The following is a 19,033-nucleotide window of genomic DNA, read 5'->3' as shown; positions in this document are numbered from 1 at the left end:
GTGCGGCTGGTTACAATGCTTACGTTACGGAACCCACGGTAATGCGACCAGCTTCGGGTTCGTTGTTTCCGCAAATTATTCACGTAATTCCTTAGGCATTACAGGCGGTACACTCTTATATTTTCATTGTTCGGATTATCATTGTCGTTTTGGCAGGCATTCAACACCATAAACACAATTTAGCTCCAAGTGTATAAAATTTCCGCCTTTACTGTACCAGAGTACGAGACAGGAATAGCCCACAATGATATTATCTGGTCACGCAATCAAGGAGAATAATATTGATGTACCATATCTTGTGATTGGTCTACTTGTTGAATGTCGATTATGTGTCATCATATTACCAGAAAAGTGGTTCCTAATGAAGATTTAATTACTCCCAGCTCATAATGACTGCGTCGTTGTGTACGGAGCTCTCAAACAACTCTGGCAAGTTTGATAATTTGCTTGATGTGTAGTAAAAGCATTATACTCCTGCGTCTGTAACGTATGGAATTTCGTCGTACAGTAAGTTTCGATATCAGAAGACGCGGAGTCCAATAATTTTGACGCGGAGTACTCTTTAGGTGTCATTGGACGCGTATTGACCTTTGACCTCACGGGGAAAAAGAAGATAATATTTTGCTTTTTTTTACAAAAATATATACTTCTTAGCATTCAGTAGTTCACAAATAAAAAGATAAAATAAACTGAAATAATAATAATATTGTTCAACATCGCGTTTCTTACGATAGGTGATAATAATTATTTGATCGACGTAGATAATGCACTACACGTCTCGATCATATTACCTGCCTGCCACAAGTTACTATTTATTTTCTATTTACAATTTATTTTCAAAGGCCGACACAACTTACGCGACGTCCACCGATCGGCCCGTCGCGATGTGTCTTTAAACAGCGCACACTTTGATTTTGACATGCCCCTGCATCCAATTTGTTTCCGTTTGTGACGTAGAGCATAGAACTACTCTAGTGAATGACGACCATTTGTCGATGTCGGGGCACCAAAAAATTCACCCATTCTTTGAAACAACCTCCATATCAAAACATGTTTCATGTGAAATTTCACAATCGTCTCGTTATTAAGGTTCCAAGACAAGAAATAGACCTTTTTAATCTAACAATTATCTGGTGGTTAATGAGCTCATGACCCCCGTAAATTATACATTTTTTGAAAGCCTAGATATAGGGGAACATTTCGATAACCACCGTGTCACCATTATTTAAGTAACTATCATGAGACAGGTAATTTGCATAACCTTTCAAAATCGGTTTTCCCTATGTTTTGTCTCAATACTTCAAAATATCTGACTCAAGCTTGCTGGAATGCAAGCCGTCACAACGGTCTTCCAAAGTATGTCTCAGATTTTTCATATCTTGCTTTGTTTTTTTAGCACAATTTTAAAGAAATTAAGAAGGGTAAAATTCACCGCTCTTGAAGTTTTTCTGGCATAGAAATTGTTTGAGGACGTTTAAAAATTCTGAGACACACTTTGGAAGATCCTCAGGACAGCTTGCACTCACACAAATTTCAGCCACATCTCAAAGCATTGAAACAAAAAATAGGGAAAACCGATTTTTAAAAGGTTAAGCAAATTACCTGTCACGTGATAGTTATGTAAACAAAGATGACACTATGGTAACAAAAATGTTTCCCTGTATCTAGGCTTTCCGAAATGGTTCGACATGAAATTCGATTTCGCCAGCCAAATCTACACGTTTTGCAGATTGATCGAATTGGCTGGCCGTCAAGCGGCGGAAAATCGCAGGACGATCGCCGGGTGAAGTACTACCTCCATGGTTGCAATGATCACACAGTGTTGTGTTAACAGATACGGGTCAGAGATAAGGCTGGTGTGGGGACCGCTATTTGATGTAAATGATCAGCGTTGTGACGTCAGAGTGTACCAACCATGACCAAACTAAGGGCGTGGCCTAATTTTAGCGAATTGACCCCGAATTGACCCCGCACAGAGAAATATAAAAAAATAGCGCGCACTCACGCATACTTTTATGTAGAAATTTTGTTGCGAGTGTAACAATATTGTCACCCGGAAGCTAAATAGCTCAGCAGTACAGGCTGATTTCACCAGATGTTTAAAGTGTAAAGAACGTTAGAAGTCGTACATTTACAAGAAGTTGTAAAGTCTTTAAAAAAAATTACATATTAAATTACTTCTTTACATCGAGTTTTAAACGGCATAAAGATGGCCATCCTTGCAACTCTGAAGAAAATAAGTGCATTTTTGTTGCATTTTCCTTACTTCGTGATCACCACATTGTTTTCTCATTATGACAGTACCATCTATTCTTATATTCAACTTGACTATTTTCTTACAACTTAATTGCGCATATCCGTCATTATATGAGGCAGAGTGGGATAATCGCCGATTTCTCATATCAGTTTCAGACATTTGCGGGTTAAATATTCCCGTCAGCGTGCGAAATTAACGCTGGTCCGCTGGTCTGAGATCAACAGAACCCCCGACGGACCAGTAGTTTCCAGACCACTGGTCCTTCGGACCAGCGCAAAATTCACACAATAAATTTTGAAAACCGAATTTGTTTCGCTATGTATCCAAATATTTGTCAGTTCGATCCCCGCTTGCATGAGTATTTTTCCTAGTTTTGCTACTGCAGTACGTAACGAATCACAAACTCTTCGGACAGAGAAAGACAGCCGCGACAGCTGAAACATTTTTATATAACGCACGCAATTGGCCGATTTCAGCACAGGGGATTCAATCTCCGATGATGACGATGATGATGATGATTAAATATTTAAAAATGAAGATAAATAAACATATATTTGGACTCAGTAAATTTGTTGTTATTGTTGTTGTTATTGTTGTTGTCGTTGTTGATACTATTTGCAGAAAGAACAAAGTATGCGCTGCAAATTTCAACACAGCCTAACTATACATGTGCGTTGCAAATTCAATACAGCCTAACTATACATGTGCGTTGCTGCCTAACTATACATGTGCGTTGCAAATTCAATACAGCCTAACTATACATGTGCGTTGCTGCCTAACTATACATGTGCGTTGCAAATTCAATACAACCTAACATTACCCAAGGGGTGTCACTTCATTGCCACACACTTTTTTTCGATCGCCAAAAATGCACCTAGCATGCATCGAAATCGGTAATGTTAGGCTGTATTGAATTTGCAACGCACATGTATAGTTAGGCAGCAACGCACATGTATAGTTAGGCTGTGTTGAATTTGCGACGCACATGTAGGCCTATAGTTAGGCTGTGTTGAAATTTGCAGCGCATACTTTGTTCTTTTCTGCAAATAGTATCAACAACGACAACAACAATAACAACAACAATAACAACAAATTTACTGAGTCCAAATATATGTTTATTTATCTTCATTTTTAAATATTTAATCATCATCATCGTCATCATCGGAGATTGAATCCCCTATGATTTCAGGGGCAGGCTATTATTTTGGTCTTGCAAGTCTGCTGTCACACTTGCGCGACCTGACTACGCTATTGCGGATCGCCCTACCAATATATGGGCGTGTTTGAAGGGTGTGAGCCCCCAAAGAAGAATACAAAAACAAACGACAAGGAGAAACAACAGTCACGAAGGGAATATGAGGCTAAAGAAAAAACTCTGCTGTTCCGATTACCTGACCTACCCTAGTTTTTTGCCTGCTGACCCTAAACTTTTAGAGCTACGTAAACACGGAAGTAAAAAAAGAAAGAAAAAAACCCGTAAAATCACGTGTTCGTTACCTGGCATTTGAGTTTAGCTCTAAACAAGAATGTCTCTTATGTTTTTATTCCTTTTATATGTATGATACGTTTTTTCTGGAAATGTGGTGGCCAGTGTTTGATCGCCACGAGCCCCTGAAAAGTGCTTATTTTAAAATTAAAATATTATGGAAAAAAATCCCTGCCAACCATGTTATCGGAACAGCTCAATTTATTTTATTTTTTGCCTGATTGAGAAAGATGAAAACCGCGATCTTTCAGCATGCATGAGTTCCATATGGAATAAATGAATGAATGAATGCTCAGAATGAGTTCCGCGACTGGTTGTTATTTGATAAGTCAAAGATGTATGTACTGCATGCCATGCCGATGAGCATACAGCGATCTCTCTGCCCATAAGGTAGTCACATATCTTGTAAGTCTGCTGTCTCAACTTATTCTAAGGGTCCGTTTGTGGTTGGCACAACTTTAGATACTTTAATTTAGCCTCACACAGTCAGTCAGAGTTCATAAAATCGCCGTTGAACACGCTTAGAACCGCAATGCGCCACAGCTAAGGTAACACAGCAAAAAATGAATAGTGCGGTCTTCACAAAACTCTGCTATCTCAGTATCTGTTCCGTAATGCCCATGCCATATGTATGAATAACTGTCCATGAAAAGACTTTGTCTGGATGGCTTCACTCGACGTCAAAAAGGAGTTGCTGACAGATGCCGTGACAGTCACTGCATCTGCATCTACTCAAGAACAGGAAACTGTGCAAAAGGAGGCAGATGCTGCAAATGCAGTTGCTACTGAGTGTGCTGATCTGGACACTGATGTAGAATCAGACTATGGATCTGACTTTGAGTTTGGAGACTCTAGCTGCTCTGAGAATGATGATGCCCATGATCTGTTTGAAAAAGCTGATGGCGTAAATGAAAACTGGGGACTTGTTCCAATGTAGTAGAGATATGAGAGAAAACTGAAAGACTTTCCCCCATGTTTATTTAAAATGAAAACTGAGAATATTTCCCATGTTAATTGGAAATGAGGACAGAAAGAAATTTCTCATATTAATTTGGAATGAAAGTGAAAGACTTTTTTCCCATGTAAATTTTGTAATGAACTATAAAACCTTTTCCCATAGAGATCTGATTCTGGGTGATACCTACCTACAGTCATATATTGGCATATATTATTGAGCATAAAAAATTTAAAATATATATTTGTTCATTTATTTGTATCAATATTATATAACAACACCAGAGTAGGAGAGACTGATAATGTACCATGTTATCAGCTATTTTCAATTGAAAGTACATTTTTGAATGGGTTTTGCTAGTTTTTTGTTGGACCAACATACATCCAGAAGGACCAGCAGATTCCCTTTGCTATTGGTCCTTCGGACCAGCATGCATTTCAGGTTAATTTCACACACTGATTCCCGTCCTTTTACCTCGTGTGGCTCCCGTTAGGGGGCACAATAATCATAAATTCTCATTTATCTGTTTTTGTCCCTTTTTTGTTGAACTTCTAAAGAAGCAAAGAATAGAATAGCATCACAAAAGAATTCCGTGAGCTTAGTTATGCAAACAGAATGGGCAACTTGAATCGCAACATCGTAATACGCATTCACTTTGTGTATAAATAATGCTCAAATCCAAAAATATCTCAGTTTCGTAACACCGATGCTCGAACAAATACAGTTTTCCCATAACTTCGTACATAAGTCACTAATTACTCATCGTGACTGAGTGAAATTCTCGTAAAACTCTTAAATCTCATGAAAACTCGTCTTCTCAGACATATGTCAACTGACATATGTCGTTTTAATTAACCATTTTACTGGTGTCGATGACCGCTATAGGTTCTTTGTCTGAGATAAAATATCCCCGTAACACAATCAGTTATCACTTTTATGTCATACATGTCCGTTTCTGTCTCAAGGATTCGGCAGGATAAGTCTACACATGCCTTGTGAATGTTCAATTCTACAATGCGTCAAGCCATTTAGCCAAACGGTTCACTCAGGTTTCTTTGGGACTAAGAAATTCATGGCAAATCTAGGCATAATACATGGTAAATTCAACCCATGGAAATACATCCCAAATACAGGAATGAATATAGATGAATTTAAACCATACAAATTCATGGCAAATACATCATTAATACAGATTGTATTTATAATCTGTATTAACTTTTATTTACCTGTATTTACAATGTATTTGTAAGTCTTTAGAGTGCATATACAGGTAAATACAGGCAAAAATACAGGGCATGTATTTGTGTTTCCTGTATTACTCTGTATTGTCCTTTATTTACATGTATTTACCCTAAATACAGTTTAAAATACGTGCCTGTATTGTCCTGTATTATATAGGGTTTTCACCCAGTGATGGTGTTTTAAATACAACCGTCTGATGTTTTGAATTACTGTTCCTCATGACGCACGTCCCGTGAGAAACGTCGGCGGCAGACAAAAAATACAGAAAACCTGGTCAAGAAGTAAGAGCTCATTAAACCACATTTCAGAAGGCAAGCACAGACGAAGTGTGAGTCGATTGTCAGCATTTCATCGCTACAATTTTCCCATTCTTTGTCATTTTATTTTCCTTGAAAGCTCACCATATACATTTCAGGAGAAGCAAAGTCGCTGCGAAAGTTGGGCGAACATAATTTTTGAAGGGGCATAAAGGGAGCACTCCTGAAAATCGACTGGCGGATGGATCCAAACGCCGTACTTAATCGACCGCGATTGTGCAAATCCTGCGTCAAGTTTTGGTTTCTTTCGGAACAGAACAGTTTGATGTGTCAGTGACATTCTGTAACCTGATTCAATGCCAAATGTCCGTCTATATATAGGTCAGTCAATATAATAGACCAATGACTAAACTGCATTTTTTAAAACGTACTAACAACTTCAGAACGACACAATTAATCAAACTTTGAACACTGTACTCCATTCACCGTGGCATTTTTAAAGGATTTTATTTCATACACAAACGAAACAAAAATATTAGAAAACGACGTTTGATATTTCTTGGTACACGTGAATGTTGAGTCACAGCTATAGCTATCAGAACCAGAATACCCTCCTGAGCTGGCTGCACATCAGCAGCTTTTTCAACCGAGTTAAAACTACTTGACAAGCTAAAAGGAGAACCCAACCAATATTTTTTTCTCTTGGGGTAACGAATTACTTAAAATTGCAAGAATCTTTGCAAAAAAGTGATTGTGAGTAAATTGTGCTTTATTACGCTCAGATCAACCTTAAACAATCGGGCTCATCCCTCATGACTCTTTCTACTTCCATAGTGAATACTCGCTCACCGATATGTCGACGGAAATCACTGATCCGATTTGTGATTCTCCATACTCGAAACGTAATCCGGAACATCGTGCGTCGTCCGATGTACTGCCGATGCAGTACCGTTTTTTTTTTTTTGTTTTTTTTTTGTTCTTTGCCGATCTTATCCCTGCGCATGACGGACGACCCGATTTAGTATCTAATGATAAAACAGCCCAGATAGATACAAACATGAACCAGAAGACAGCTACTATAGTAACCACTGTACGGTATTTATTTTTAATTCCTGAAGTGTCAAATAGTACAAAACTCCGCACGGTGACTCACCGATTCTCATTACGTACATTTATGTCTATTGTGACACATTAGTAAAAGCAGAAAAAAAATCATAGTTTTCTCATACACAGCAAGTATAGTTGATCAACATTTTCGTGAAATTCCACAATAAAATTGCTTGTACACGTATGCGCTTATAACCGTCCTATTCTGATCAAATGCATTAATATCAATTAACAAACATCCATAAATGTATATTGCTAGCTTTATATAAGAAAAAAACATTGTTCATGGATTTCTCATAGACTACCGTGTATAGCAGGTGCACCATTTTTAGTGAAATTCCCAATGCAAATTTCTTGCATTTGTAACCATCATATTGTAATCAAGTACATCTATAAATGCGCAGATATTGCTAGTTTTATATTGGAAAAAATCGTTCATAGCTTGTGTAGGCCTATAGTGGATGAACATTTTTGGTGAAATTACAAAATCAAACATTTGTAGTACACATACACTGTTTTACCCGCTCACTTAAAGCAAAGTACATTTACATTAAATTATTAAACATATATATAGCTTGCTTTATAGGGAAAAATTGTTACTAGTTTGTCCAATAGAATCCCATGTATTATGATTTGATATTTTTGACGATGCACTATACCGGTCGCATCTGTCCTTCTTATAGTTGCGAAAAAATGGTGACCCTTTCTTAAGGCATTCGTGAAATTTCATGATCCTTCAAAAATGCTTGCGAGAAATTGGCGACCAACCTCAATAAAACATTGGGCCTCCCCCTCCGATTGCATTTAAATATTTGTAATTCAAACTTCCGAATCATAATTTTGAAGCGATTGTCCCCCTTGATATTTTTGTACAAGTTTTCCTTACTGTAATGTGAAAAAAGAACTACACGTGAAGACACAAAACAGGGAAGTCAGATAGTGAACACGCAATTATATGTTTACATTAGCGAAAACGTAACACATTACTTGAGTAGAAGGCTAATTTCTACAATCTAAGACAAGCACTTCAAAATTGACTATCGAATTCCCGATTTTGCTACAAAATCATTATTAATTTGCATTACTATTACTGCAAAGTACGGTCTTTTTCACGTTTTACTCACATTTAATCATTTCTTTAAAATGATGACATGTTCCTGACAGTCCACTAAAGCGCGCTTGCCATTAGCCAATCGGCAGCTATTCTTATCCATGACCACTAAAATGCTGTCGACAACTTCCTTCGAAGCGTACTTTCTGAAGTCGAGTATCTGAGTAAAGAAATCGAGAATCATATTTCCGTCCCTTGAATCTTCTTTGAAGCATTCTTCACACTCAATATTATAATTTAAGGTCTCCACCTGAAGGTCAACGCCTGGCAATCTCTCCCCAAGTATCTCACGGAGAGTGGATGAGCCATACAGGCTTAACGTGACGGGGGAGTGTCTTGCTAGTTCTTTCGTGATTTGCTCTGCAGCGCCTGTCGGAAGAGATGGGTAAGATTGGTTAAGAAGAAGCCGTTTTATAGTCTGCCATTTCGCCACCGAATGTGTCAATGATAAAAATGGCCATGCAAGAGGACGTCGGGATACAGAAACAGCGCAGGAACTCAAAGTCTTCGAGGAAAACACCATTTATTGTTTAGGGAGCATTCGGTTTTTTTACGGGGAGTAGGGTTGGCGGAACTTACCACCGCTTCCCAATTAAATTTCTAAAATTTGGCCTTCTTAATTCATCAATAGTAATATGTGACACCCCCCGAAACAAAATGTTTCATCGGATTTGATTAATTAACCTTTTGCACCCTTCAAAAGTCCTTTGCGAGAAAAAAAGTGACCTTCCCAATTTTCATGCACAAAAAACAGTGACCCGCCCAAAGATGTCCAAGTCTGTATCAATAACATCTAAATTGACATATAATTACTCACTTGACCTTTGAACTTTCAAAGAATCTCTTTGAAATTTACAAATGATCACTTGGATGAAATTCGGATATCATATTTGTTGTTCACATCTGCTCTTTCAAACGACCGATTCTCATTGCGTACATTTATACCATTTGTCAAACATTAGTAAAGGCAGAGATTTTCTATTTAAAAAAATATTCATAGTCAGTTTCCTCATAATGTATAGTGATCAACATTTCGGTGAAATTCTAAAATAATATTTCTTGCGCACACATACACTTTTAACCATTCAAGTCTAATTAAGTACATTAATATGAATAATCAAGAGTCTATAAATACACAGATTACCTAGTTTTGTATTGGGGGAAAAAATATTCATAGATTCCTCACAGACTAGAATGTAAAGTGAATCAACATTTCGGTAAAATTTTAAAATCATATTTCTTGCACACATATGCACCTGTACATACTCTAGTCTGATCAAGTACATGGATATCAATAATCAACCATCTATAAATACAAAGATTTAGCTACTTATGTATTCGAAAAATATTGTTCATAGCTTCATCATAGACTACATTATGTATAGTGGATCAATATAATGTATGTAATTACAAAGTCTAAAAATCTTTGCAAACACTACATATACCATATTTTCAAAACATTTTAGCCTTTTTTCCCAATATTCAAAGTGTTGTAAAAGTTTCAGGGTGAACATGGCATAACACTTATTTCGTTTGGTCAATTTAATTTTTGTGAACAAATGTGCTGTTTTCTGCTTGTTATCACCTGTTCAGACAGAATAAAGCCATGTTTGTATTCCGTTTATATATTTTCGGTCAATTCTGTTGTTTTTGCCATAACTCTATACAAATGTTTGTAAAATTTGACCTCCCTTCAGTCATTTATTGTAAAATTTGACCCCTCCCCCTTCAAAACAGCTTTGTAAAAGTCAAGCCCCCTGATTTCCACCGGCACCCCCTCCCAGTAAAAAACGAATGCTCCCTTACTCTGAGAATGAAACGTATTCCCAGATGGTCCCTTCTCTCAATGTGTCGTCCCTTCTTTTCCGCTTGTGTGCGCAAAGTTACGCATTCAGAGACACAAAAGACCTAAAAACTTTTTCACTAACAGACAAATTATCATTATGTGAACTGAGAAAATACATACATAATCAATAAATTAGGCTAAAAACTGATACATCGAATACATATTATCACAGTTTATTATTTGTATAAACGAAATGATATACATGTATTCATCAAATAAACACGTAATGAAAGAAATAATCGAATGGCTTCATTGTGTATAGCCGGAAAAACATGTGGCGTGCTGCAAGGTTGCAGAAGGGTGATGGTGAAGTACCTGATATAGGCCTAAGTAAACGTGACATTTTAGCATTGAATCTACATGTAACACAATAGACCATGTTCTGAACAGCGCGACACATTCCGAGATATCGCGAGAATATGTGGTTCGCAGTGGACGTGTTCTCGCAACACAGGACAAACTGCGTAACACAGGACAAGTCGCTAATTACGTTAAACACTGCATAAAATATATGAAGTTGCAATCTTTGCTCAGTTCTGCACTTTTTTTAGTTCCATACAAAGTTTGACTTGTATTACTAAGCTGGAATCCTGTTTCTACGGGCACGCATTAAAGTCTTGCGAGATCTCACAATCAGCGGAACATCGTCTATTGGAATTTATTTAGGATAATTGGATGGTGAAGAAGGGTCGTTTTAAACTGCATATGTAAGCTCGTCTGCGTTTAACTTGTTTTATAAATAAGGCCAAAGTAATTAAATTCTTTGTTTTGCGTCGACTCAAAATGAGAAAAGGTAGGCCTACGCGTCTAAGCGGCTGGAAAACACAAACAAGAAAATTAACACAATGTAATTTGATTGCAGCAAATAAACAATTTTAACAAAATTTTTAATTCAGGAAAGCTAAGCGATTATGTCCTAAAATTTCCTATTCAAACACACTGTGTGTTTTTCATGACAACCTTAAAAAACCTAAGCGTGTGGGGACGCAAAACAAAGAATTTAATTACTTTGGCCTAATTTGTAATATTGCAACATTCAGATATATGGCATCTACCACTGAAATTTTAAAAATCTGAAGATCCAATTATCCACAATTAGCTCCAATCGTGTTATGTCGAAACAGCTGCTCAAAATACATGTATTGTTTGGCCGCGAACTGTCACGGATTTGCGGCCGTTCAACTGTTGGAATTTGAAACCTAATAATTTATATTTGAAGTAATCTTGGAAAAGTGATCTTCTGTCGCTTGATTGGGAATGTTCGATTCTAACTTTCCTATTGCCCCTTTGTTCCATATTCTAATCAGAATACCCCTTAAATAATGATTACTGCGGAACCGAAGGCTCTAAAATACGTGACCGCGGGAAAAAGTATTTGGAGTGGATGAAAATTAATAATTTCATAATCATGATTCAAATGTCGGAACCCTCCGTGGATGCATTGTAAACGTTGGCCATATTACATTCCGATGGCGACAGACATACGTCAAAAGTAACATATTGTCACTGAAATTCGCTACTTCCACTTGTGCAAGTCTTTCTTTGCATCCCTGCCGCCATGTCATCTGAGTGTCTTGATTGATTGATATGATGCCGTTCCTTGGACGGTACTACTTTCACTAGCAAAGACATTTCAAATGTTCAATGCACGCTCAGAGTTGGGGGTGGGGAGTGGAGGGTGCCCAAAAAATTGCATCCACGGTATTACTTGGACAAAAAGATAAGTAGCCCTAGTGTTATGACTAATCAAATTTAATCCCGCGAGAGAGCTAATTTACACCACGACTTTCACAGTCGTCGCCATATATCCTTTTCCACACTAAGGTTTATATAGTCGACACTTAAATCAACAAGATCCTGTAGTAACATAACATTGTATAATCCTCAACACTTTGGTATTTTTTGCCTTTTTTTACATCTTGCCACAACATAACCAAATTACCTAGCGACGAATTTAGCCCTCAACACCCCTCCGCAAAATTCCGGTCAAATTGAGTGCGATATTCTGCCAATAGATCAATCTATTAGGCCATTTAAATACAATTCTTTGTTTTTGTCGTCCTTGGATTTTTGAAAATCCTACCAGCCAGCCAGGTAAAAGAACAAATACAGCCAAATAATTTGAACTTTGTGCAACATGCAGCAGTAATGTAAATTGTTGTGTAAAGATAGCTGAATAAGTTTAGCCATGGTGGGCTGGGTCGTTGGGCTTTGGTCTCTGTCGTGCGGCTTGCACGATGCCCAACCAAGGCTACAATTCCACCTTCTGCATATCGAATCTCGTGTGCAAATTTCACCATAATTCTGCTCCCGGATATTGTCAGAATCGTTTTAACCCTCAATCGGTGGTCAACTGTACTCCTTGCAGGTGAAAAATGACAGTTTAATACCTCGGGAACAAAAGTCAATTTTCAAACTCGACCGCCGTCTTTACCGTCGAGTAAGGATGGCGGTCCAGTTTCGGAATTGACTGCAGATCTGCAGTGCTGTTTCACGTGGACAAGGCTAGGACGGAATTGTAGCCTTGGTTGGGCATCGCGCAAATCCGCTCGACAGAGGCCAAAGTGCCTTCCAAGGCTACAATTATTGCACCTAGTGTAAAGACATCTCACGTAAAAATTTAGAAAGGTGTATATCTCTAACTACCAGGAAATATATTTTCATGGCACTTACCACCAGTCATATTATTCCACAGCATTCCTCCCTTGTTTAACATCTTGTAAAGTTCTACAAAGATGTCTCCTGCGTCGGTGAAAAAGTAAGCACATTCAGGACAACGTATGACGTCAAAGTGTTGTTGTTCTCCGTTGTGCCGTGCATCACGCAGATACTGCTGCACTGTGATATGGTGGAAATCAAATGTTACATTTCTCCAGTGTCCCTCCGCCTTTTTCGTCTCATCCAGCGTTTTGAATTTGTTGATTTCCGCTTCAGATTGCTCTACAGCTGTATGGTGGAGGGTGTAGCCCATACTCAATGCTGCATCACAGAACAAGCCTTCCGCTTGCCCTGTTGATTGAAAAAAATAATTTGTTTAAGTTTAACAACGGGCAACTTTGCCGAAATCGGCAGAGGAGACGAAGCTATCTTTCTCACCGTTTCTTAAAATCCTGTGACAAATTTATTTACTTCTGTGTTATGGCAATATGAGGTATGACTTTCATACTTTTCCCTGTGTATTAACTGTCGCATACTGTAAAATACGAACAATAGTGAGAACACACGACACATTTCACACTTTGTTGATGTCCCCGTCGGCAACTCTTTACGAAGGCCATAGGACATAACTTCAACTCCCATTTCGCTCATTTTCTTTCCCGAGGGACTAGCATACATCTCTTCCTGTCCCTCAGTCATAGTCGCAAGCATTCTTTATGCTACGTATCTCAAAAGAATTAATTAAACGCTGTAAGTTGTTGTAAGGTGCACGTGTAGCTTGGAGAATAAAATAGATCATCAGTATCAACAAGCTCAGCACGACATTTCACGAGGATTAATGCGGATTGTGGCATGGTATAGGAAGTTGCAATTGTTTTGATAAATGGTATTATATAATACAATATCTAACTGCTCATTTACAAGTATCGTGGAATAGCTGGCAGTGTAACTAGCATTTACGATGACGTTTGCAAATGAAAAACTGACTCGCCGCACCATCCTCACAAAGGCTTATACCAAGTTCTCATAATTTCACCAGCCACCAGCGTTGTTCGCTTCATCAACGTGAAGAAACGTCTAAAAATTGATTATCAGCATAATTTTCATTTTCTAGTTGAATGAATAAATTTGAATATCGACTGGCCGCAATGGGCCATGGATTAATGACTTGTTGCTGTCGTAAGCTGCGAACAAAATCACTCAGACATGAAAGCAATAGCATGACAAAGTAATTTTGAATTATTGTTGGAAGCAAAGTACCATCGTCTGAAGGGCTTTAAGCCATTTTTGATAAATTTGCGTGTGGCTTAAAATCTCCATTTCAAAAGAGGCCGAAATGTTCTTCATGTGCTGGGCGAAAATTTTTGAAAATTAATAATTTGCTAACGTTTTACGTTCTAATTGAGTGTCCAAACTGCAAAATGGACTAGCCGCAAAATGCCACGGCTTGGCATGTTTCTAAGATAAGTGACATTTACGATGACGTTTGTAAATGAAACACTGACTGACCGCAAAGTATCATCCTCACAAGGGTTTATACAAATTTTTCATAATTTCACCAGCGTTGAATTCGAAATGGACCAAAAAAGCGATACATCAACGTGAAGAAACGTTTAAAAATTGATTATCAGCCTCATTTCCATCATTCTAGTTGAATGAATATATTTGAATATTGACTGGCCGCAGTGGGCAACGGATTCTGAATTGTTACTGCAGTAAGCTGCGAACAAAATCACTCAGACAATGAAAGCAATAGCATCGAATAAAAAACATGCTATCAGGCCACGGATATCTTGAATGCCTGTCGGTCCAGACAATTGTTATGCAAATTATGTGCAAGCGTACATGCCCGAGGAAATTTGTAAAAGAAAAACGTGTCCGTGAAATGATAATTTGACCATGAAATTATTCAGAAATTACACATAAATGGCGCCTATTCTTTATAACCAAGGCCCCACTCTGGGCCCCACCCCGTAACTTTATTCCACAAAACAGATCAGCCCACTTCCATAAATGTGAATTAGAAAATTGGGACCTAATTTATAATTTTTATTTCGGGTTTCAAGATGTTAATGTGGTATCGTCAAACTATAATTACTGATTTTAATTGACTACGATAAAAGCCGACATAGTCATTTTGGATTATCAGCCTGAGGCCAAAAAAAAAGGTTGGCCGCAAACTTTGAAGTACCATCGTCACAAGGGCTTTAAGCCATTTCTGATAAAGTTGTTTGTGGCTAAAAATCTCCATTCCAAAAGAGGTCGAAATGTTCTTCATGTGCTCTGACCGATCGGTTAATCAATGAATGTTACCCGCGGTGGGAAAGTTGTCACCGCACATATTTTTTTAAATCTGTTTATGAAATGGTTTATTTTAGAGGGCGAACATCGCCCAAGTCGTAGAACTGAGTCATGTTCGGCACACCATTGGTATTCCTATCCCTTCCATTCGTCTTACACCTCGCTACACTTCGCTACATTCGCAACACCCCCTTCTCCAATCTTCACAAAATTTAGCTCGGCGACGGTTACACTTCGCCACACGTAGTATTTGACCTATATAAACAACTGATCGCAATGTTACATATGAGACACTACACGTAGAAATAGTTCCATGTTCAAACATGCTGCGCATTGATATATTTCGCTGTAATTACACTTCGTTGCCCAGCCTTCGCTACACTCACTACAGTTCAATACGTAGCGAGGAGAAAGTTATAAAAAGTTTGCACTTCGGATCGTGTATATAATAATGCTTTGTAGCATGTTAATTGTGCACTTTATTTATGCTTCTTTGAACTGATATGCTCAATCAACATTTCGATGGTCATAATTAATCTTACCGTCTCCCGTTCCAATCGCAAGGACCTTTAATACAGAATCTTTGTTGAAGTTCCCCTTCTTCAAGATATTTTTGTAATTTTCAAACTCTTGGGCATGTACGGTGTCAAATCCATTAGCAATTACAAGGTTTAATCTTTCAAAATATTCTTTGTCATGGTCCAACAGGAATTTGATTTCTCCTTCCATCGTGATCTGAAAAAGAAAACAATGACTTGTTAAATTAACCCTTTCACCCCAGTTCCCTGTATACAGGTCCAACTTTACCATAGAAAACAATGGATTTGGGACAAACCATGGTGGTGAAAGGATTAATACTTCGTTGCGCTGTAAATATCCAGTATGTCTGTATGTTATCTCAGCAATGTCCGGCATTCGGCGCATGTAGATTCACAGCTCAAATGTATGTGCGGCAGAGCTGCTTTAAGTAAACTTTAAGTGAACTGAGTTTTTTTTTCTCCTAATTTTTTGACAACTTTGGATTTCTGAAATTAGTGGTATAAGAAGAACGCGTATGAAAATGACATTTAATCACATCAGTAGTTAATTCTGATCGGTTGATGACGTAAACAACGCACCAAAAACTTGAAATGCATTGAACAGCATTACTAAGACGGACAAATCAATACCCGGCGAACGCCATGTTACCTGAATTTCCTGACACACCTACAGTCCCTATCAGCGTTATTGTACACGTTCACTACCTACATGCACAATCTTCAAAAACACTAAAAAGACCTGTCTCAATGTCATTTTTATAAAGTGTCATATGTCAAGAAAATGCAATTGATATGTATGATCGAAAGGGGTTGTTTTTTGGTCGTGGCGTGGTCGTTTTATTCTAGAAAATAGCTCTCGTTGGATCATGGTGGTTTTGCAAATTGATGGAAACCTCGCAATTTTGGTCAGAAACTTGCAAACTTCAGCCGTAGACCGAATGATGTTTTCAAGCCTAAACCAAACTTATGAGTTTCTCTCTTAAAACCACAACAACGAGTTTCTGATGTATATCATGAATATTATCAATTTTCAATATCTTACTGACAAACCCAGTAAATGACAACACAAAAAAACTGATCACTACTTATTTTGTATATGAATTAGTGGTGGCTTCTGCGAAAAATATATAAATCAGTAAGGGGGCCTTTTTCGGATAGGTCCGTTAAGATGCACACCTGGTTGACTTAATTATCTGTACACGTGGGTAGTTCTCCATTTCATTTGAATGGGCATAATGTACTTCTCTGACATTTCGGAAAGTGATCATAACATTGCTATTGACGTTGACCGGTATGTTTCCCAATTTCACGTTTTCCAATTTGATGCCGTTTCCATAGTGCCAGACTTGCTGGCAGATTTTTAAACCTAAAAAGTCATCCAATTCAAGAGGTGCGAAACTTGTGTGCACACGAGAACACGGGTAGCGACGTGTCTGCTATGATTCCACATTGAACGTGTACAAAGAAATATCAGGCGTGGTTTTCAAATATTGTTGTTTCGTTCGTATAAAAAACAGAAGTCTTCAAAAAATGCCACGGTGAATGAAGTGTTCAAAATTTTTGTAAAATTGTGTCGTTTTGATGTTGTCATTAATTTTTTAAAAATAGTTTAGTCATTGGTCTATATCAGCCTAACATTGCCTATATATAGACAGACTGTTGGTATATAATCAGATTACAGAATGTCACTGACACATCCGACTCTCCTGTTACAAAAGTAACCAAAACCTGAAGCAGAGGCGGCACAGTCGAGGTCAATTAAGTGCGGCGTTTGGATCCAACCGCCGATTAATTTTCAGAAGCCCTCCCTTAATGCCCCTTAAAAGACTATGTTCGCCCAACTTTTGCGACGACTTTCTTACTCCTGACATGAATATCGTGATCCTTCAAGGAAAATAAAATGGCAAAGAATGGGAAAAATCTAGCAAAGAATTTGCTGATAATCGGCTCACCTTCAGTCTGTGCTTGCCTTCTGAAATGTGGTTAAATGACTCTGACCTGTTAATCTCTTTCGTGTAGATAGAAAACTTCTTTGCATTTTGATGATAATATACGTTGAATGACGTGGTCAGTACACAAAAGATGTCGTTATGGGCACACCATTCATCACATTCAATTGTTGGAATGAACAAATGAGAGAATGAAAGATTATCATGCTGATTGTATCATGAAAATCGCAAGCCGGTCATAAATTTCCATTTCAATAACAATACAGATTTGAAATTCAAATGTTTTTTTTCTCTTTTGCATCTCAGAGGAAGCGAGAATTATTATTCAGTAGAGTGATAAAGCCGTTTTCTATAGTCAGCTTGACAAAATTGACAAAATTGACAACCGTTCTATGTTGTCAAATTTAACTGCCAAACTTCGAAAATTTGTGTTATTGCCCTTTGTATTGCCGATAAATGAAATGAAAGTTCTCGCCATGATTACTGCCAGCACTCGTATGAAAATGCGGCAGAGCTATAGGCGTGATTTACAGCACAGTAAAAGCGACATCAAGAAATCAACAATACTGGACGAACCCTTATTTAATGAAACGGTTTCTCAAGGCCTACTGCAAAGAAACTTTCGAAGGATCTGAACTCACGTTCAACGTGACGAGCAAGGCTATTCTGTGCGTTTGTCTGGCTAGGTCATTTTCAACACTTTCGAAGGACATTGGAGTACATGCATTTTAATAACAACTCTACTCCAGAAATGTTTTGAATTTAATAATTAACCTATATCTGACTGTATTTGTGTTATATCGATTTTATTCTTTGTCACGTCATCAGAACGTTGTACCACGCCGTTCTGTAAAGGCAAAACTTTGTATTATTTGCAACAGCGCTGTGTACGTACTACGTAGATACGTACATATTGCCCATTTGTCCGATTCTTTTGTTTTTCTTTTGTATTTATGTTGGCCCTTTTTCGATTTTTGTCCATTTTGCGCATTCCTTGTCTACCGCCGATGCCTTAGAAGCGGCGTAGATCATGTAGAATAGTAGCTCAAAAAACATACTTTTGGATTTAAAATACCATTAAATGTGACAAGAGTTTAGAAAATTTCATTGAATGCAAATGCCCTCTCTGATGTTATCCAATGGTTATATAAGAAGACGATTTTCTGTCGTCTGTTTTTTGGGGGTTTATTGTCTTCAAGGACTTGAGAGTAGCGAGTCGGAACTGAACAGGTTGAGGACTGAATGGCGTGATACCTTTGTCACGAATAAAAATGCAAATTATTCAAAAATGAAAATAGTCACGTAACGGTATTCTTTTCAAACCA

General features: G+C 37.8%; 1 protein-coding gene across 1 annotated transcript; it reads right to left on the bottom strand.

Moving 5' to 3' along the window:
* Positions 1-7,274: 7,274 nt before the first annotated feature.
* On the bottom strand, positions 7,275-17,882 carry LOC139133442 (histamine N-methyltransferase A-like). Its single transcript, XM_070700037.1, has 4 exons — positions 17,712-17,882; positions 15,763-15,955; positions 12,935-13,270; positions 7,275-8,784 (listed from the first exon to the last, which is right to left on the bottom strand). Exons 2-4 carry the CDS (start codon positions 15,947-15,949, stop codon positions 8,435-8,437), a joined length of 873 nt encoding a protein of 290 aa, XP_070556138.1. The 5' UTR covers positions 15,950-15,955; positions 17,712-17,882; the 3' UTR covers positions 7,275-8,434.
* Positions 17,883-19,033: the final 1,151 nt, after the last annotated feature.

The sequence above is a fragment of the Ptychodera flava genome, chromosome 5, assembly GCF_041260155.1.
Source record: "Ptychodera flava strain L36383 chromosome 5, AS_Pfla_20210202, whole genome shotgun sequence".
Taxonomy (NCBI): domain Eukaryota; kingdom Metazoa; phylum Hemichordata; class Enteropneusta; family Ptychoderidae; genus Ptychodera; species Ptychodera flava.
Note: the sequence above shows the minus strand (reverse complement) of the source record. Positions and strands in the feature narration are given on the sequence as shown.